The sequence below is a fragment of the Lipophrys pholis genome, assembly GCF_963383615.2.
Source record: "Lipophrys pholis genome assembly, chromosome: 18".
NCBI lineage: Eukaryota > Metazoa > Chordata > Actinopteri > Blenniiformes > Blenniidae > Lipophrys > Lipophrys pholis.
The window spans coordinates 9,567,874-9,590,126 of NC_137646.1; the positions used below are offsets into that span (position 1 = coordinate 9,567,874).

Genomic DNA, 22,253 nt, shown 5'->3' on the forward strand with positions numbered 1-22,253 from the left:
ATTACCCTCTCACCAAGTCACGCCCCTTTCGCTCCACAAACCCGCACACACACACACACACATCGCTCCCCACACTCGAACACACACACACCCACTCACACACATCGCTCCCCCACACTCGAACACACACACACACACACACACACACTCACACACACACACACACACTTTATTAGCTGGCTTTGTTTTGTATTGTGTTGTTTTATGAGATCTTGCTTGATGTTTATTGATTAGATGTGATTCATAGATTGATGATTTAGGAATAGACGTTTGTTAATAAACACTTAATAGTTGAATTGAACGATTCTTGGTGGTTTTTGTGTGCTTTTCAGCGACAACTGCTGGTTGTAACAGTCAGTGCTCGGATTTACAGCCTTCCTTTCCTGCTTCAGTTAAATTGCGATTATCATTTCAATCAGAAATAATAATTTAAACATTTTAATTGAACTTTCTTTTTTAAGACTGATGTTTCGTTTAAGACCCTAACTTCAGCTGGTGCCCCGACTTTGATTAAGTAACGGTAATATTCAATTGATTAATAGTTTGAATGGTTTAAATCAATTTCAATGATTTTAACGCTTTGGGTAATTTAACACACCTAGGAGGCGTTGGCGAATGAATGCAGGTTTTCCACGGGAATAACCCGCATTGCTTTTAAATAATTTTAAGTGTTTCATCGCATTTTCTGTGGTTAATTACCCGCACTATTATTGATTGATCTGCTACCCAGTTAACCTAATCACAACTTGAATTGTCTCTAAGCTATTGTTCATTTATTTTTGTTGCAGATAGATAATTGGTATGCTTTATTAATTAATAAATTAGTCAATTTATTCAATTAATACTCAAGAGTGCTTTTAATCATTTTTAAGTGGTTTTCGTGCATCTCAGCATCCAATTATCCAGTATTATTAATTCATAAAGCGCAAGTTTATCCAATTAATAATCCTAACTGCATTTAATTCAATTTCAATGGTTTAGCTCATTCAAATAACTCATTGTATTTAATTAGTAAACCCCGACTTTACTTAATTAATTCCAACTCCTCCTTGATTACTCCCGATTGTTATTAGATAAATAACCAAACTTGTTTGATTAACAATCCATTCTAAATTACTTGCAGATCACCTTCGGTGGTCCACTCCACCGAAGTAATTCAGCCTCCCCTCAGTTATTGACTTACAAATCGCAGGTTTGTTTCATTGATAACTTGAATCATAGGTTGCTCTCCGTAATTTAATCATCACTCGTAATCAAGTACCGTTGTTCATTGATAGGTCAATAGCCATTTGTGACGCCTTCGCAGCTTGAGCTTTTCCCCGGTTACTCCAGCGAGTCGCCTCCTGTGGGTCCACAGGCGCTTCGGTAGGTCACGCCACTGACCCGCAGTTGTCAACAAAGGAGTGACCCGTCACGCCTGTTGACCGGTCGTGCCACTGGTGGACCGCCTTCGCGATTGGACCCCGTGGAGGTTCCTCCCGTCAGGCGACCCTTTTTAGCTCAAAGCTGTTGGCCGATAACTGACTATTTACTCCAATCAACCTTTATAGCTTTGCATAACTTACACTTGGTACATTACCTTAGTAATCTATTACTCCAGTAATCCATTACTTTGGTGGCCTACCGCTAGTGATCAGTAATTGTCAACCCGTAAATAACAATTTACTTCTGTTTGGCGATTCGTTTATATGTAAATTACCTCTGACAGGGTAGAACCTTCCGGTAGCCTACCACTAGGGTAATTTGCATATTCTGATCACACGCTGACCCCAACACTGGATAAGATGAAACGTCCACGTATGTGGCAACATTTGCTGTTGTCCCTTAGTCGTCATGGCAACAGTAAACATGCCACAGCAGCAACGTAACTTCAGATCAGTGAGCAGCGCTGACGGGATGAGGAGCCGTCAGGGTGTTCGTATCGAGCCTGTTGAAAGATCTGCCGAGAGACAATGTCTCTTACCGCCTGCTGCTACGCAGGTCATCCTTCTAAATATCCCACAAAATGTCTTTTTGTTCTTGGGGGGCACAACTGCAGCCGCCTCATTTGTGCTAGAAAAATACAAAACAACTAAAATATCCCCCAATCACAGAAAAGCAGACTCGTACGGGACTAGTATTATCACTGGACATCTGTGTTTGGCGAAATATGGAAGGTAACTTGCGGTGGAATTTTTAATTTACAAATTACAGACATGGCGCATTAGCACAGGTTTAAGATCACAGACATCCTTCGCAATTATTACAAATTACCGTTGGTTCCTCGGTAATACTAGTCCCATGCGAATACGGCTTTATTGAGAATGACAAAAGTAAGAGGTGGGTGGATGACTGAGAGCCGTGCTACGTCCTAAATGCTACATGCTAAAGTTTCATGCTCACACACCAGCGATGCTACATGCTACATGCTAAACATGATAAAGTGACTGATCCTCTCATCACCAGCAGTTCAGTCCCTCAGTCTACAGTAGCATAGAAGAGCGGAAAGAGACGCTATGCTCTGCTATGCTACCACAGACTGTGGGTCTGGTAGAGGTAACGTAGTATCAGCACAGAGGCCAGTGGAAGTGATATAGCGTGGACACAGAGGCTGGTGGAGGCGACGTAGCGCTAGCATAGGCTGGTGGAGGTGACGTAGCGTGGACACAGACGCTGGTGGAGGTGACGTAGCGTCGACACAGAGGCTGTTGGAGGTGATGTTGTGTTGACAGAGAGGCTGGTGGAGGTGATGTAGTGTCAATAGAGGCTGGTGGAGGTGATGTAGCGTGGACACAGAGGCTGGTGGAGGTGACGTAGCGTGGACACAGGCTGGTGGAGGTGACGTAGCGTGGACACAGACGCTGGTGGAGGTGACGTAGCATCGACACAGAGGCTGTTGGAGGTGATGTTGCGTTGACACAGAGGCTGGTGGAGGGGACATAGCGTCGATAGAGGCTGGTGGAGGTGATGTAGCATGGACACAGAGGCTGGTGGAGGTGACATAGCTTGGACACAGAGGCTGGTGGAGGTGACGTAGAGTGGACACAGAGGCTGGTGGAAGTGACATAGCATGGGCACAGAGACGGGTGGAGGTGACGTAGCGTGGACACAGGCTGGTGGAGGTGGTTTACGGCAACGGATAGCCTTTGCATATCGTTTGCCTATGTAGTATAATTTAGACTTTATGGCATTTGATAAGTACTCATTTCAGTACTCTGTATCAGCTAGTACCTAAAGGTTAATACTTGTACTTGTCCTTAAGAAAAGTGGTATTGTGCATCGCTAGTTATGAGACTAGAGACACACAAACACCAACACACACTGACAGCAAATCATGAATTTGCTGTAGGTGATAGATCTGAACCAAGTGTTTCTAAACTGATCCTGAGTGTTTTTGCTGTGAGTTGAAGACGAGCGCCGAGCTGCCAACCTGTCACTCCAAACGATTGGGCTGCTGTATCGATCAGTGTTTGATGGGTGAATCCTGCTCCTCGGTTGTTTGCGCTCATGTTAGATGCTGAACTCTGAAGCTTCCTGTTCTCTCCTGCGTCCTCTCAGGGACTGTGATGTGAGCCAGATCAACTACATGTATGCTCACTACGTTCAAAACACCATGCAGCCTCTCAACATCGTCGACGTCACCAAGGACCAACGCTTCCCTTGGACGGTCTGGAGCCCTTCACCTCCCTTTCCTTTACCTTCTGCTCCCTCTGTATTTTCTGTCTTATTGAAGGTTCCTTCTCTTCCTGTGACAGAGTGAAGCTCCCGATCACACCAGCGACCAGATCAAGAGTTTGCTCTGCACTCCCATCAGGAACGGCAAGAAGGACAAGGTCATAGGTACGATCAGTTTGTTCTTGTTCTCTAACTCTGGGTTTAAATCTACACTTCTTTAAGTTCTCATGAGAAAACTAGCATCAATTAATGTTTTTTTCAAGGCCATCATTTACTTCACCTGTAAGACAAGTCTGTTGTAAAGCAGTAGAACTTGTGGTTCAGAGTTTGGTCAGTACAGATGGTTGGGTTTCAGTGGTGGTTCAAGGCAGTGCCAGCTTCAGACCACAGTGGTTATTTTAAGAATAAATGTAGTCTCACTTATCACAACATTATATTTGGTGAAGGTTTATCGATTCCCAAAACACTGTCTGAGTTTATCAATTCAAAGCTTGATGTATGTAAATAGCTGCTTGTCTTTCTGATTAAGCTATTGATTGATTGAAGTCTTTAATCACAATCTTCAACAGCCTTTGTTGGATTTTAAATGCTGCTGAAGTATGAGGCTCTTTGTGTTATGCAGTACTCTGAAGGTTAGCATTTAGCATCATTTAACGTCTTGGGTCTTTGTTTCCGGGCTCAACAGAAAAACTTCTTGAAGCGATGGTTCGTTTCTTTATATCCCATGATGACATAATAACGTTTGTTTTTCTATACGCGTCTCATTGACAGGTTTTGTAGAATATGGCAGCTCGAGCTCTATGCTGACAATACAACTCATGATGTATAACTTTTAAAGAACGAGTACAAGTACTAATATTTAGCTACGAGCAGATACAGAGAACCGATGCAAGTACTTATTAATTGCATCCCTAATTGTGACGTATCAATAACCCTCGTTTAAGAGAACACAGTGGGTGAACCAGTGTGTGTGTGTGTGTGTGTGTGTGTGTGTGTGTGTGTGTGTGTGTGTGTGTGTGTGTGTGTGTGCGCTTGCAGGGGTGTGTCAGTTGGTGAACAAAATGGATGAAGCTTCCAGGAGCGTGAAGGCCTTCAACAGAAATGACGAGCAGTTCCTGGAGGCGTTTGCCATCTTCTGTGGTCTGGGCATCCAGAACACGCAGATGTATGAAACGGTGGAGCGAGCCATGGCCAAGCAGGAGGTCACCCTGGAGGTCAGCCACACACTCATGTCTCAATTCTGACACTGCTGTTGAATTTTGCTCGTAAACATGGTGGATATTCATCCAAACTTACTCACTGTTCACACACCAAGAAAGATGGAAAACCTTTCCTTGGCGGTGTCCACATTTCCTGCTTGTTGGTACGTCGGTCCTGGTTTCCTTGTGAGAAGAACTGCTGACTCAGCAACCGTTGAACAAAACTAAGTGGCTCGGTGTGCAGCTTGTCTTCAGTTTCACCTCTGAGCCGTCACGGGACGACGTCACATCCAAAAACTTAATCCTGTCATCTCCACAAACATATTATCCTACTAATAGCTTTGATCATATTAAATTTAGAAGTCAACCACACATACATCAGTGCTGGACAAACACTCATTATTTCGGCATTAAAGCCGATATGTGCAACAGATTATTATTATTTGTTTTAGTGATGGTAATAAAACTGATACTGTCGCTATCTTTATACCTTATCTAATACCTTATTACCGTATTACTGCCCAACCCTACCACACACTAACGGTTACAATGATCTGAACTTAACGGGCGGAGCTCAGTGCTTATCCTCCTCCGCTTTCTTTGATTCATTGGGTTTTAGAAGGTGTGAACATGTCGTGAATCCAAACCTCCAGACTTTAGAGCTCTGGTCTCTTTGTTCCAGTCAGCATGGTGTGTGTGTGTGCGTGCGTGCGTGCGTGCGGGCGGATGGGCGGGCGGGCGGGCGGGCATGCGTGCGTGCGTGTGTGTCCACCGTCGCCGACGAAGACTCAATGGTCAGCACACACACACACGTTATTTTTTGGGCTAAGTCTGTTCGGTGTGTCATAGTCAGCCTTGATTTTGCCCCAAAATAGTTGTTATTGGACCATCATTGGACGGTCCCCATTTTAATGGACCGGTGTTTGGTGGGTCGTAAACAGGTGGGGATTAATGCGACTGCACAATGTCGGAGTTATGACCATTCTATCTTTGGTTGCAAAGCATTGAACTTTTGAAGCAACACGATGAAACTCACCACTTTGATTACTTTTGATTTTGTGAATACCACTATTTACTTAATTTCATCTTTTATCAGCACTTTTTTGTCAATGGTCTCATTCAATGTCAAAGTTCAGTGCACAGTGGCGCAGTGGTTAGCACTCTCACCTCACAGTGAGAAGGTTGAAGGTAGGGAAGCACCGATCCATGATTTTTCACTTCCGATCTGATCCCGATACACTAAATTTGTATATCTGCTTATAACAATTCTATTCTGATACCAGAGCTCTGTTAACTTTAATATTATTATCATTACTGTTGATTTTATATGAGGCTGTAATAAACTCTGAAATGTACTAATGTATGCATGTATTCTCTCAAAAGACAACTTGAGGTTAGTATCAGGACAGAAAAGGAAGCAGTACAAAGTATTTTTGTTCCATTTGGACAATGTGAGGGTCTGCGTGACGTCATCATCTCATAATAAAGTAGTTCTATCTTTAAAACATCAGAATCACTTTATTAATTCCTGGGGAATCCTGTTTTTAAAAGTGAATTTTAATGAGCCTTTTAGAAGGAACGAGCAGGTTCTGTCACTTTTATCTCCACAGGAAACCTGATGGAAAAGAAAACTTTTAGTTTAGTTTAAACAGTCCGACGATCTTTAAAGAGCTCCGAGTTCTGAACCAGTGAACATGCAGCAGGTGGAGGAGAGAATAGGAGAGGTGGAGAGGTGGAGAGATGGAGAGTTGGAGAAGTGGAAAGGTGGCGAGATGGAGAGGTGGAGAAGTGGAAAGGTAGCGAGATGGAGAGGTGGAGAGATGAGAGGTGGATAGTTGGAGAGATGAGAGATGGTGAGATGGAGAGGTAGAGAGATTTGAGAGATGGAAAGGTGGAGAGATGAGAGCTGGCGAGATGGAGAGGTGGAGAAGTGGAGAGGTGGAGACGAGGAGAGGTGGAGAGATGGACAGGTGGAGAGGTGGAGACGTGGCGATGTGGAGAGATGGACAGGTGGAGAGTGGAGACATGGAGAGGTGGAGAGATGAAAAGGTGGAGCGATGGAGAGGTGGAAAGGTGGACAGGTGGAGAGATGGACAGGCAGAGAGATGGAGAAGTGGAGCGATGGAGAGGTGGACAGGTGGAGAGATGGACAGGTGGAGAGGTGGAGAGATGGAAAGGTGGCGATATGTAGAGGTGGAGAGATGGAAAGGTGGAGAGGTGGAAAAGTGGAGAGTTGGAGAGATGGAGAAGTGGAGAGATGGAGAAGTGGAAAGATGGAGAGGTGGAGAGATGAGAGAGGTGGAGTGATGGAGAGATGAGAGAGGTGGGGAAGTGGAGACATGGAGAGATGAGAGAGGTGGAGAAGTGGAGAGATGAGAGAGATGAGAGAAGTGGAGAGATGGAGAGCTGGAGACATGGCGAGGTGGAGAAATGGAGAGATGGCGAGGTGGAGAGATGGAGAGGTGGAAAGATGGAGAGGTGGAGAGATGGCGATGTGGAGAAATGCAGAGATCGAGAGGTAGAGAGATGGAGAGATGGTGAGATGGAGAGATGGATAGATGGAGAGATGGTGAGGTGGAGAGATGGAGAGATGGATAGATGGAGAGATGGAGAGATGGAGAGATGGAGAGATGGGCATTGGACAGTTACAGAGAACATTTTAGAGATGAAACATGACTGAGACCCCGTTTAAACCTTTCAAATGAAAACGCTTCATTTTTGTTTCAGAATCGTTTCATGTTTCCACAGCAACGGCAGAAACACTGAAAAATAATTTAGTTAGCAAGCCAGTCCACTAGTGGGTGCTGTTGTTAGTCTTAGTAATGAAACCACACACACATGCAGCAAAGAACGATGAGCTCTAAACATTAACAAAGAGAGAACATTGCAGTGGACAGACCACCACGCTGGATTGTTATTACAGTGACTGTCAAAATAAAAGTACCAAGTCCCAGGAGGCCACCATGGAGGAAACGTTGTTCTGATTGGCCAGCAACTGAGCATGTGCAGAACTCCTAGTTACAAATGCCGTGGTGAGCATGTGCAGTAGCAGCGCTAACGCCGTCTACACAGTGGTGAAGGTGTGGAGCCTGGCTCTGGTGCCGGCAGTACCATCAAGGGTCAGCTGCTGGTTCTGTATAAGTATAAGGTACAAATCAGTACCAGACGAGTCTTTATGAAGAAGGAGGACGAATTTAAAAGAGAGCAACCCTGTGTGTGTGCTCAGGATGGTTAGCTTTCACATTTTAACTGATACGGTACCGATACCTGGGAATCGATACCGGGACTCAACTGTACCAATCTTCAGGACTTTTGTGTGTGTTTATGTGGGAATAAATGTTAATTAGTTTAATAATAAAATTTAAAGAAAATCTGTTTAACGTATTCATTTCTCAACATGGAACATGGCAGTGGTTTAAAATATTTCTTCATCATGAAATCCCTTCACTACCACGCAGTGTTTACTCTTAATAATGCACTAATTAAAACTGTTCCTTTCCTTTCCTCTCTGGAAAGATTGTGTGATGGAGGCAAATAAGTTTAAAACAATAGAGCAATCTCTTCAGCCTTGAGAAAAATCTTGTGCTTAATCCTGGAGCTTCGTCAGATTAGAAATATTCTGCTAGTCTCTCACTTCACCTCACTAATATTGCAACGAGTGTAATCTGCATCGCATTTTAACGTGGAGCCGTACGTTTGAGCACCATCAGCCATGTTGCACATAAAAGTACAGAATTCGGTACCCATCCCTCGTGTGTGCTTCCTGGTGACAGGCACCACTAGGCTGCTGCACTGATGAACATGATGAATACCACTGATGGGTGGAGGTTCTGCTGGGAATCCTCTCTGACCACTGGCTTCTTCAACTATCGATGAAAAACCCACGAGGTTCCAGTTTGAACCCCAACCTGCCCCCTGTGGATGAACTGAGCACCTCCATTGGTGTGTGAATGTGGTTCACAGAGTAAAGCGCTCTGGGGGCCGCTCTATAAAAACTTTATACTGAAAGTTAAATCTATTTTGATAAAGCAACATGTTGGTGCAGTGGTATAAACACTGTATCTCACTACAGACAGTGTTTAACCACCGATTCAGTTGAAAGTTGAAGTTGTGCGACAGACAGCTTGAAGGTTTTTCTTTCTGCTTGAAAAGAAGCATCCTGATGAACTCTGTTATTTGTGTGGGCAGACTGAACGGAGCAAATGTCACGAGGCCTGAAGGACAGACAAGATGCAGGACTCCTCCTCGGACTGTGTGAAGATGAGCTAAACAAGTTTGAGAAGGAAACCCTGTGGAGCCACAAACAAGAGTGCAGCTGCTTCGCCCTCTGAGCTCTTTGTCATTTCACGAGTGGCCTTTAAAAGAAAGGACCTGCTGTGATCTTTGCCTCTGACCTTACCTGTGGACTTCTCCTCCTGCACTGGAAATCAGCTCAATCAGAGGACTGAGAGTTGAATAATAATATAATTTCTTACCCTGGAGGTGGACGGACTTTACAGAGCAACGTTCAGCTCTGGAATCGATCCCATTAGGATTCAGCAGAACAACAGCTGTTTCTCCACAGTCTTTCTTCACATCTTGTTTGGCTGATGAGCTTCATGTTTTCATGTTTTATAGTTTGTCCAAAGTGATCGATTTCTTTTTCAAGGGTGAAGGTCACTGAGCGGACTCCTCACTAAAGGCTGAATATGATTATTGGATGTTTTGATACCATCAGACCACAGGACTTTCCTCCCCAGGACTTTCCTCCGCAGACCTTTCCTCCGCAGGACTTTCCTCCGCAGGACTTTCCTCCGCAGGACTTTCCTCCGCAGGCCTTTCCTCCCCAGGCCTTTCCTCCGCAGGACTTTTCACTTTCAAATTTTGAAAAGAAATCATGATCACAACCTGCAGTGAAGACAAATGATAACATGACCTTTAGCACAAACACATGAAACGTAGTGAATGAAAAGTGAACCAAGCATCTGAAGAATAATTACTGTCACTGCCTATTGATGGAGCAGCTCGTTCCAATCATCTGTTATAAAGTGAAAAACATTCCCCAGCACCTTCAGGCTGAGAAGTAACTAAAGGACAACCTCAACCATGGAAACTCGGGACCCTCCCTCACTGTACTGCTTCCAAGAAATACTCCTGGACTATTAGTCGCACCTGAGTATGAAGAAATGCTTCCTGAAGAGGGGAAAAACACCAATCAATGGTGTATACAAACATTTATTTTCCATATCCAAATGTAACTTCACTGTGGATAATCTATGGACGGTTTTCTGCTGCTAGTTTTATAACTTTGAAGTCCTGCTGTGTATCTTTTCTTGTTGAGGAATTTGACTAGTAACAGAGGTTTTTCTGTGGTACTGTAGCAGCATTCTGCTGTCATACGCTGACATCTAGTGGCCTAAGATGGTATGTGTTTTAATATACAAGTCACTACTTAATACAGGTCACATGAGCAGCTAAACGACTTTGAAAAGAAAAACGTGTGACCTATAGTCTAGAAAATACAGTGTCTGGATTCTTCCTGGACGACTGAAAGTGTGTGTGTGTGTGTGTGTGTGTGTGTGTGTGTGTGTGTGTGTGTGTGTGTGTGTGTGTGTGTGTGTGTGTGTGTGTGTGTGTGTGTGTGTGTGCGTGTGTGTGTGTGTGTGTGTGTGTGTGTATGTGGTTCCTGGGATGATTTAAGATAGGTCAGGGTTATGAATGTGTTTCCCAAACTGTCTGAATCAGGCCATGGGCTCTCTGACTCTCTGAGGTCAAGATATTCTTCTTCTAAACACTCTAATAAATACTCTTTATTCTAAGATCTCTCAGAGGATGAGTGAACACGCCTCTGGATGAAATGGTTTACTGGTAAAAACTGGGCATGTAGTTTTATATCATTCAAACTCTCGTGATTCATAGTTTTTTCATACAGTTTGTTTAGATATTGTTGACATTCTACATCAACTCCTCTGGGTTGCATTTATACAAATAACCTTGAATAAAACACACATATGCTAGTGACCATTACCGATTACGATTACATCCAGGCCGCCTGGATTTTTTGGGGGGATTTTATGCTTATGGGCTGTTTTTAAGAAAAGTTGAACTTTAAATTTCTGGAGGTTGTTCAGTGTCACTTTGTGTTACTGATGTTAGTGAGGAGCTCACTGTCAGTGCTCATTATTCACATATACTGGAATGTTATTGCAACAGAAAAAACACACAGATTTCAAAAATGATTTTCTATTGCATGAAAAAATGATGCGCTCAGTGTCTCGACCGTTTCCCCACAAAGCAAAGAGCTGATCCAGAAAATATGAGAGGCCTGTGAGAGTCGGTGTTTCAGCATTTTGTGTGTGTGTGTGTGTGCGTGCGTAAGTGCGTGTGTGCGCGCGCGCACCTCATGGTTGGTGTGTTTTCTGTGTGTTCCAGGTCTTGTCGTATCACGCCACTGCCGCAGAGGAAGAATCCCGGGATCTCCAGGTAACCGCGGTAAATTCAACTTTATTTTATTTATTAACACAAACATGTTCACAGACACAGAGGCACACCGACACATTGAGCTTCAGGGTCAGAGGAAGTCGACTGTGCAGATGAGGAGTAACACAACACCACATTGCTGACTCGACATGGAAACTCCATCTGGATGTTCCCTCACAACACACAGGACTGAATCTGTCCAGTCACAGTGAACACATTCCCTCTTGTTGAAGCATGGTGGCGGCAGCATCATTCTGTGGGGATGTTTCACAATAAAAAAAAAAATTCTCAGATGAGCCGAACCATTTAAAAAAGTTTAAAAACTGAGAACTTTAATATTTCTCATTATCTTAATGCAAAAGAACAAGGGCATATCAAAAAAGCCATTTCTTTCAAAATCTTTGTCTTTTCTGAAGAAAAACTGCTGTAATTTCAAAATCATATGAGTTATGATTTTGTGTCCACTGAAAAGGCAACAAATGACCCGAGTCTGTACTTTATGTCTGTGCTGAAAGTCTTGACTGTTGCAGAATCCGTCGGCTATGCTACCTAATGAGCTTTAGAATAGCTAGTTTATAGCGGTGCATCAGTGACCTTTGACCTGCAGGCTGCGTCGTGTTTTCACTTCCGTTCTGGCTTCAGTGTGGGTCACATCGACAGATGTTGCTTCACAGTGCCATTCTCAGGAAACGCTTCAGAAGCGTCGTTGTTACAATCCAATGTTACTAACTCTAACCCTAACCTTAACCCAAAACCTAAACCTAACCATCCTGCAGTGGAAACTAAAATCCAATTACAAAACATCAGTGCAGCAGAAAAACCTGCCGTGGCGAGCAACTCGGGTTCGTACAGGGTTCTTACAGCGTTAATACAGGGTTCTTACAGGTGTGACGAGATCGATGTTATGTTTGCACTTCCGACTACAAAAAAGTACACATTAATAAAACACGCCCAAGAGTATATAAAAACTGGTGTGGACTAAACAGAATTTAAGGGCATTAAAATAAGAAAATAAATAATTGAGGACATTAACAAAACCTAATTTGATGAAATTAAGAAAATGCACACAAAAAAAGAAACTAATAAATCCTAAATAAACACAATCCATGAGGCAAGCTTAAAATGCTGAACTTGGTTAAAGAAAACCCAGGAGCGATCCCACAGACACTGGCACTCCCCTTTAATAAGTGTCCCCGTATAGTGGGCCCAAGCAGCACTCTCCTGCACCGGGCCCAGACACAATCCAGGCCAGGTACTGGAAACACAAAAAGAAAAAGTAAAACAAAAACAAAAAAAAAAACAACCAAAAGAACCAATAACAGAATCGAATCAATGAATCAATGGAAATAATCAAATGAACAGAAATCAAAATTGAACCAATGAATAAACACAACTAATTAAATGCTCCACGATATCCAGTAGCTCAGAAGAACCAAAACAGCAGCGTATCTCCAGGAGTGACGTCAGTGGCAGGTTTAACGCCACGCTGGCCCGCATGCGCAGTGGTCCCTCAGCCACCGGAGGATGTAATCCTCAGCGTGCAGCTCAAACACACACACCTGGAGCAGCGCTCACGTTTATCAGCAGGAAGCTGGGCTGCAGCAACAAGCAGACAGCATGTAGAAGGTGCACCAGAGCAGGCAGCAATAACACCTCGGGACTTTATGAGGTCACTCCTCCCCGGCCCAGCAGCGGCCGTGTCTGTGGAGGGGAGAGTGTGCGCCTTGATGGCGATCCAGTACCGGGCAGAAGCTGCTCGTTGTGGACAGCGGCTCTCGGCGCATGAGGTGTGGCAGAGACGTGTGTGCCACTGGCGCACACCGGATCTTAAAGGGCACTGGGCACCGCCCAGCCACCTCGGCACCCACCCTGCTCACAGCGCCCTTAGTGTCCTGGAGGAAAATAGCATCTGGCTACACAGGGTTGGTACAGGGTTTATCCAGGGTTGGTACAGGGTTCTTCTAGCATTAGTACAGGGTTTTTCCAGGGTTGGTACAGGATTCTTACAGGGTTGGTACAGGGTTCTTACAGGGTTGGTACAGGGTTCTTACAGCATTAGTACAGGGTTCTTCCAGGGTTGGTACAGGGTTCTTCCAGGGTTGGTACAGGGTTCTTACAGCATTAGTACAGGGTTCTTCCAGGGTTGGTACAGGGTTCTTACAGGGTTGGTACAGGGTTCTTCCAGGGTTGGTACATGGTTGGTACAGGGTTGGTACAGGGTTCTTACAGCATTAGTACAGGGTTCTTCCAGGGTTGGTACATGGTTGGTACAGGGTTGGTACAGTGTTGGTACAGTGTTGGTACAGGGTTCCAACATGATTTGCACAGAACTGGTCCAGGGTCTGTGGAGGGTCCAGGCAGGGCTGGTCCAGGATTAAATCATCGCACAGGCAGAACCAGATAAAGTTTCAGGCTTCATGTGTTTCACTGCAGAGTTTTTCTGAGGCACCAGATGCTGGCTGTTTGCTTTCTGGCTTCAGAGACCAAAAGTTGTGTTTCACTGTTAAGATCTGCTGCTGCTGAGAGAAATGGTTCTTAATGAAGTGCTCGGTTCAGATGTCATCACTATATTTCTATAAAAGCCTTTTGCGTTATTCATCATCATCGTGTCTGCAGGCTGTTCTCTGCTTTCTTCAGTCGGTTTAGCTTCAGTTCCTTCTTTTTCATGTGGAGGTGATTTATCTGAGGAGGTCAGGTGGTGTGAAGAAGTGGCATGAGACTCCTCCAGATCCACAGAGCAACATGTTGCAGCAACATGTTGCAGCAACACACAACCTCCAGCTACTCATGTTGAGCAACCTGATGCAGGCTTTTAAATCCACCTTGTATTTATCTTCTTTGTACCTTGTCTAGAAAACAGTATATTTTTTTGGTTCTGATCTTTGTTACCTTCTTTTTGCCATTGAGACCTGGTCCTGCTGGGGAGGTCAGGGACCTGCAGACCAGCTGATGTAAATGGTTCATGATGGTCTGACGAGACTCTTGGAGTCTCTCACCTCCTCCAAGGTTCTGGACTAGAGAGGATTCTTCCTCCGGTTCATCAAGACTCTGTTCACCATGAAGATCCTCAGGCTGGGAGCTGGACCAGATCCCTGTGTGACTCTTTCAGTCTCTCTGTTCTACCTGCTGAGTCTCTGTTCTATCTGCTGAGTCTCTGTTCCACCTGCTGAGTCTCTGTTCTACCTGCTGAGCCTCTGTTCTACCTGCTGAGCCTCTGTTCTACCTGCTGAGTCTCTGTTCTACCTGCTGAGCCTCTGTTCCACCTGCTGAGTCTCTGTTCTACCTGCTGAGCCTCTGTTCCACCTACTGAGTCTCTGTTCTACCTGCTGAGCCTCTGTTCTACCTGCTGAGTCTCTGTTCTACCTGCTGAGCCTCTGTTCTACCTGATGAGTCTCTGTTCCACCTGCTGAGCCTCTGCTCCACCTGCTGAGTCTCTGTTCTACCTGCTGAGCCTCTGTTCTACCTGCTGAGCCTCTGTTCTACCTGCTGAGCCTCTGTTCCACCTGCTGAGCCTCTGTTCCACCTGCTGAGTCTCTGTTCTACCTGATGAGTCTCTGTTCTACCTGCCGAGTCTCTGTTCCACCTGCCGAGTCTCTGTTCCACCTGCTGAGTGTCTCTGACTGATGGAGTGTTGTAAAAGTTTGATTGTTAGTGTAGCTATAATATAATTAGTGCTGTCAAAAATAATGCGTTAATTTAATTAATTGATTTTAAATAGTAAGTAATAGTAATAGTAAGGTAGAAAGTTTCACTTTAAAAAGTTCCCTGGCGACTGATTGAGTGAAAGTAAAAGTCATTAGTTTTACTTTGTAAAGCAGACTGATGATCCTTGTATCATTGCTCTCTGTCATCTGTTCATCTGTTTGCTTTCATCCACCTGAAGCTGCCACAAACAACTTGAAGGAATTCTCACCAGGTTTACTTTTGAATTAAAGATGAACTCATTAGATTTGGAGGTCAAAGGTCAGTGAGCCTCATGTTGACACGTCCTTCACTACATCTCTTACAATGTAAACAGCCTCAGTTGAACTCTGCTGGGTAGCGGTGTAGCAGTGATACTATCTCCAGGGTTTTAATGTACGAACGTACGAAACGACACAGAATACGATCCTCATAATAACCAGCTATTTCATAAAAACTGCAGTATATATACAAATATATACAAAGGAACCCCCCTCTTCCACCGCCTGCTGCCAGACTCTAATCATTTGGTTTGTAGTAGATAACTGGTTTTCAACCAAACTGTAAGGCGGCTGTACAAGTCTGAACCAATCAGAGCCCTGCTCTGCCTGATGCGCTCCTCCAGCCTGCTCACAGATGGAGAGGTGGCTGAACCTCAGCCTGATTAAGAGTTCTCCCTGGGGGCCGCAGAAGATGTGTCACTTGGTATCTAGGACACAGGCGGGATTTTTCAGGCAGTCGCACCCAAGAGGCTCCTTCATACAGTTGGTGCAGCAGGGTGGAGGATGTTGCGTAACAGCAGCAGAAATAGGGATCAAGAGTACTGAACATGGCTGCTGTGTGATTTATGATTATTGACCTTTAGATTTGTGTTGGCCTCATCTCCTCATGCTTTGTGTCTTCTGTGTTGAAGGTTGCCACGGTGCCTTCGGCCCAGTCTCTGCGTCTCCTGGACTTCAGCTTCAGTGACTTTGAATTGTCAGACACTGAAACCACACTGGCTGCTATTCGCATGTTCATCGACCTCAACCTGGTGCAGAACTTCCAGATGAAGTACACGGTAAGACGTCTGTCCCACGGGTTCCCATGCTGTCACGTGACAGGACACTGAGGACTTGATTTACTAACTTGTAGTGGAGCGTTTCAGCCAGAAAAGAAGGATCATGTGAGATGACAGAGCCAAAGCAACGGAAGAGATTCAGAGAAGATCTCCGGATCAACGTTTACATTGCAGAAGATATCTCGTAGTAAAGTCTGCAATCAAAAGTCGTGGAGAGCCAGCTGCAGAAAAGTCTCTCACCAGTTATAGTCGCACCTCTGCTGAAAGATAAACAGACTTTCAAAGGCAACAAAACTCACACAGTAGTTTCCAGATGCTGTAAAATATATTGCACTTACAGCGACTATCATATACACATATACATATACATATACATATCACATACACCATCTATTGGCAGAAACGCCTCCACATTTCTGTCCATCTGGAAGCATGAAGGGAAACTAGATGAATCAATAGTTTGTGTTATTTTGCACATCTGTCAGTCACTACTACCTTCTATTAAAAGATCAGCTTCCACACACACAAAGATTCAAGCCTTAAAAAGGCTGTTAATCATGTGGCCAAAGCTCAAATCCTCTGCTTGGAATCCTCTAATGTGTGCGATTGATCATTTCCTCATTAATTCAAGTGTTTTGAGTGACCGAAGCTATTTTTTGGGAATTGCCAGGTCAGATCTTACTTAAGGTTAAATGATTTTCTGAACATTAGCTTCAGGTTTTCATGAGTGATTTAGCTCATTAAATCACTTGGAATCACCCTGCATGATGAATGGAAGATTTTTTATCAGTCAGCTGTTTATTAAAATGGGTCTATATGTAGTCAACATTATCATTCGTGCGTTTCAGAAAGTGTTCAAACTAATTATTTCCAGACTTTCCCTCATATTGTTTGTGCTCTTCTTGGGTACGCTAGACACAACTTAGTTACATGAAATGTCTTGATGTCTATTCAGAGGTAAGAAGCCACCAAGCATACTGGGTCCAGACTCTTTAACGGCTAAAACGCAGCCTGATCCTTCGTACTGAGGCATGAAGCAGCAGAGGAGCGTCGAGTCATGAAGGAACCCACAGACACACAAAGCCTGGAGCTTCAGTTTTCATTGTGAGACGAGCAGCAGAAAACAATCTACTTCTCATCAGCAGCACTCAGTGTGTGTTTCCTGCATCCTGAGCTCAGAGACCACACACACCTAAAACTCAGCCGCCTGTCAGACCCTCTCTCCTCCACGTGGACACCCGGCGCCAGCACCACCTGGTGCCAGTACCACCCGGCACCAGCACCACCCGGCACAAGCATTGCCTGCACCGCCCGGCGCCAGCACCGCCTGCCCGCGTGCATCGCCTGCTCGCGTGCATCGCCTGCTCGCCAGCGGTGTTGGCTCTCCTCCTGAAGAGGTCCTTGTGTGTCGGCAGCTGACCTCCAGAGTGTCTCCAGAGAGCCGCCTCACAAGAGGAGCTTTGATTGGGAGGAAATCAGGAGCCTCCAGGAGAGCGAACATGCCGCCACTGGCCCAGATGCTCCACTCCACAACATCTTATCGTTTGATTATAATAGTCCCTCTTGAAAAAATTAGCCCTAATTCGATCATCTGAAGAATGGCTTTGCAGTTCTGTGGTGCATTGTGGGTACGCTGTCTGTGTTGAGCTCCACAGTCACAGCAGAGAGCGTTGATTAGCTTGCAGAGTGCTGACTCGCCACTTTCAAACAGGTCAAATATCCTCAGCAAAACCTTTTGGGGCTGAAATTGGTAGCGAGTGTTTGATGATCAATCCAAAGTCTTTCTGAAGAGAATCCTGCTGGCCTGTGGACCTTCAGATGACTATTGGCTTTTGGCTTTTGTTGTCACTTTGCTGCTCCTGCTGTCCACCGTATTGACACTGATTAGCTTGTTCTGGTCTTTGAATGCATATATTTATATATTTGAGAAAATCCTCTCTGCACATGAAGGCAGTTAGTTGAGCAGAAACATTTACAGCTTATCTCTCAGAGAAATCTGTTCTCCGGGAGAAATCTACCACAGGAAATCTAATCCTGCAGTTACTGTCACCAAGGTTCTCCATCACAAATCCAATTAGTGCTTCCTGGTCACTGAAGTGCATATAAATGCAGCATGTGGCAATTGGCTTGAGTGAATAATTTTATTTTATTTTATTTATTTATTTCGAACGAATGAATGAACAATTCAAAATTAGACAAAACAAATGGAAAAGAAAGAAAAGGAAAAAATAAATAAATAAAATAAAAAAGCCCATTTTGATATAATACACTTTGACTCGCTCGAAAAGGGATAGGAAGAAGCCTGGGCTTATCAAGTCCTACCCCCATTCTTCACCCATTGACAATTACAAAATCCAACAAAGTAACTAAACAGGCAATACAAAAGAAAACAAAAAACAAAAAACTACTCCAGTCGAGCTATTTATGAAAACATAATAATAAAAAACACAAAAAAGAACAAAATGAACCAGTCCCATTAACATCTGAGATTTACATTCTCCTCCTTCATTTCTGTATTTTTCAAAGATATATCTTTTGTAAATTGTTTTTAATTGTCTTATATTCATACTTTGTTTAATCTTGTTGTAAAGACCATTCCACAAAACCAGCCTACAAATGGAAACACACGTACTTTTTAAATTGGTCCAAGCAGAATTCTGTTTCAAGTTTAGTTTCCCTCTAAAGTTGAACAGTTTGAAAAGTTGAAACTGTCTTTAAATAGTTTGTGTATGTTTACAGGGAGCAGTTTATTTATTCCTTTATATATTTTTTGTGCAATCTTAAATTCTACCAGATCCCCAAACTTTAAGGTGTGTAGTTTTAAAAACAGTATATTGGTGTGTTCGTGATATGCTACATTATTTACTATACGAATGGCTCTTTGTTGTATTGTGCTCAGTGAATGTAAGGTGGATTTGTGATTGAACATTTGTTAATTTCTTTATGCAGCCCTAAAGCACATCATGAACCTACGCTGAATGAGCATTTCAAGCTACGCCAATCAATATCAGTGTATTAATACAGGAGGAAATGAGGCTGTAATGTGAAGATTAGATTCAAAGCAGCGAACACATCAACACCGGTCACCTGACTTCCGCTCCCTGGAGCTTTTCAACCTTGTTTACTTCATTTTTGTGGATTTTACAACATGCGCGTTACAGTTTACTGAGGTTCTCTGACTCGTACACTTCATTGTCAATGTAAGAAGAACACATGCTTTAGTTTGTCTTGTGTTTATTTCCCCTGTTGCAGATACAAATTTTCTATGTTGAGTTTTCATCCTTATCAAACCTTTAAAGTGAGATTATGAGTTCAGGGAGGTGAAAGACCCAACGACTGTCTGCTGTAAGTCCAGTTACTGCGTCACGGAAAGTCTTACTATGTAGGGTCACACAAAGTCAATGAGGCTGATGTCAAATTACACCATCTGGATGCAAACACAGCAGACTTGCTGCTATTAGGAGTGTTTCTTAAAGCTGACCAATCAGGGACGAGATGTGTTCACCAGCTCTTAAAGCCTTTAACGTGTTCAGTGTGAATCAAAGTGTATTAATACTCCTCCTCCATCCGTTCGGTCTTTCTGTAGAGTTTATGTCAGTGGATTCTGAGCGTGAAGAAGAACTACAGGAAAAACGTTGCCTACCACAACTGGAGACACGCCTTCAACACAGCCCAGTGCATGTTTGCACTTCTGAAGTCGGGACGCTTCCAGGTGAGCACCGCCGCCGCCGCCACCGCCGTCATCCAGGCCTGCCGCCTGGATCTCACACTGAACGCTGCTTCATCCCGTCTAGAAACGACAATGACATTAAGTTCTGTGGTCCAACATGCTTTTTGTTTTCAAACCTCCTGAATCATCTTCTGGTCAAACACAAACACTGGACATTCACATGCATTAGTGGGAAGCTCAGTGTTGTACATCTCGTAATTTCTTTACTCCTAACAACCGTCTCTCATTTCAAAATATGTTTCTGAAGTTCAACAAAAGTCTGTTCCTCCAAACACTGGAGCCCGGTTTAGGACTGACACATAATTAAAGCTCAAGTACATTAATTGGCTGGAGGAGATCAGGAATGACTCCATCATGTCACAAGACTGTTGTGAAAAAGAATTTATTGAACTCGACTATCTCAGATAATTCTCCGCACACCAGGACGTTCTTTCTCTATTAAATACGCTCAGTTTGTTTCCTTCCTGTTGTAATGACTAGTTATCTAACTATATCAGATTTTAAAAAGGGAGCAGTGGACCTGCACTGCCAGAGCAGCACAGTGAAGTCCAGACACCAGAGTGTTTATCTGGTTTCATCGTCTAGGTTGTTTAGGACTGGTGTAACTTGGAGCATAATCCCGGCTATCTGAACATCCAGTACCGGCTGCAGCCCCTCTGGCAGCTCTGAGAGGAAAGCTGTTCTCATCAGCAGATCCAGTCAGTCCACTTCAGGCTGTGAGCTCAGCGCCCACACGGCCTGCAGCAGCACATTATCATCTGTTAACCAGTTGTCATCATTTGGATGGATTTTCACTGTTTGGTCCCGCTTCCAGTCTTTGTTCTCGGCTCGTGTTCCCTCTTGTAACCACCTCATTTGTCTCGTTGACAGAATTACTTGAGTGATCTGGAGGTTTTGGCCTTGATGATCGCAACCCTCAGCCATGACCTGGACCACAGAGGAGTGAACAACTCCTACATCCAAAGGTACAGGAGCAGACCGCCGTCTGCAGATACACTGGATGTTCATGTGATGGTGTTTGTGTCAAACAGCTCAGGCTTGAACATGAGCTTGTTGTGAAAAGATTCATCCCAATTTGTGTTGGACAACTGGTCCACTGTAATGTTAATGCTAATATCTCATCATCCAATCACAAGGCAGGAATCCAGTGCATGTGGAAGGTATTCACAGCGCTTCACCTTTTCCACATGCAGCCTTATTCCAAAATAAATTTAATTCATTTTTTCTCTCAAAATCCCACACACATTGCCCCATAATGGCAAAACGTTTTTTGTTTTTTTATGTTGTTGATTCTCTTTTCACAGTCACAATTTCAAGTCCTGAAGTTTGGCACAGCGATGGTATTTTTGGTCAGTTTGGTCAGTTCCTGTTTCCAGCACCTCAAAGCTCCTTTAGGTTGATGTGTGCAGCCTTTGTCCTTAAACAACAGCTTGAAGCAGTAGAAGACCACTGCTGGTACTACTGACTGCTGGTAGTACTGACTGCTGGTAGTACTGACTGCTGATAGTACTGACTGCTGGTAGTACTGACTGCTGGTACCACTGACTGCTGGTATCACGGCTGGTATCACAGCTGGTACCACTGACCACTGGTACCACTGACTGCTGGTATCACTATCACAGCTGATACCACTGACTGCTGGTATCACAGCTGGTACCACTGACTGCTGGTATTACTGCTGGTATCACAGCTGATACCACTGACTGCTGGTATTACTGCTGGTACCACTAGTGGTATCCCTGCTGGTATCCCAGCTGGTACCACTGACTGCGGTACCACTACTGGTATCCCTGCTGGTGTCACAGCTGGTGTCACAGCTGTCACCTCAGAACAGAACCAAGAGTCTTTCTTTTTAAAACCATCCAGTGTGCTCAGTGTTTAAAACGCACCGCTCTGCCTGTAAACAGGAAAACCCAACTTCTCTGGAATGTGCAGTACTACACATGTGTACTGCAGTCCAGTACTTGTGCAAGTGAATGGACAAAACAGCAGTTTACCTTGATGACCATTTACCTCACCATCATCTGCATATCCACCTGTCTCTGTTCCCTCAGTGGCAGTATAGAGAACATTTTAGTGCCTTTCAAAACACTCAACACTGTACAAAACACATGTTAAAAATGCAGTTAAAAACAAGTAGTAGCAGTAAAACAACAAGGCATTCAGGCATTCCCAGTAGACATGGTTTAAAGTGAACATGCTGGTTTGAAAAGAAAAGTTTTGAGGTGAGATTCAAAACAGTCTCGAGATTAAATGATCTGATGTTGGGTGGGAGAGAGTTCTAGCGGTGAGGGGCAGAGCGGCTGAAGGCTCGGGGCCCCATGGTGGTCATGCAGACCGGAGGGACGGTGAGGCTGAGAGAGGAGGCTGATCTGAGAGTGCGGTGGATGTGGAGGAGGTCAGCCAGGTTATGGAGGGGCTTGAATCTCAGGAGTAGGATTTTGAAATGAATGTGGTGTTTATGAAGAAC

General features: G+C 44.2%; 1 protein-coding gene across 2 annotated transcripts in view; it reads left to right on the plus strand.

Annotated features, from left to right (window-relative positions):
• Positions 1-22,253, plus strand: part of pde5ab (phosphodiesterase 5A, cGMP-specific, b) — a gene marked incomplete at its 5' end in the record, with an annotated part of 88,931 nt that overhangs the window by 49,781 nt on the left and 16,897 nt on the right. Inside the window, 7 exons of one of the 2 annotated variants that reach the window (XM_080486624.1) lie at positions 3,538-3,646; positions 3,735-3,819; positions 4,693-4,868; positions 11,265-11,324; positions 15,907-16,053; positions 19,640-19,765; positions 20,654-20,748. In XM_080486624.1, the coding sequence (XP_080342750.1) occupies positions 3,538-3,646; positions 3,735-3,819; positions 4,693-4,868; positions 11,265-11,324; positions 15,907-16,053; positions 19,640-19,765; positions 20,654-20,748 (798 nt within the window). The remainder of the gene's footprint in view (positions 1-3,537; positions 3,647-3,734; positions 3,820-4,692; positions 4,869-11,264; positions 11,325-15,906; positions 16,054-19,639; positions 19,766-20,653; positions 20,749-22,253) is intronic. The other variant, XM_080486625.1, reaches the window with a different exon arrangement.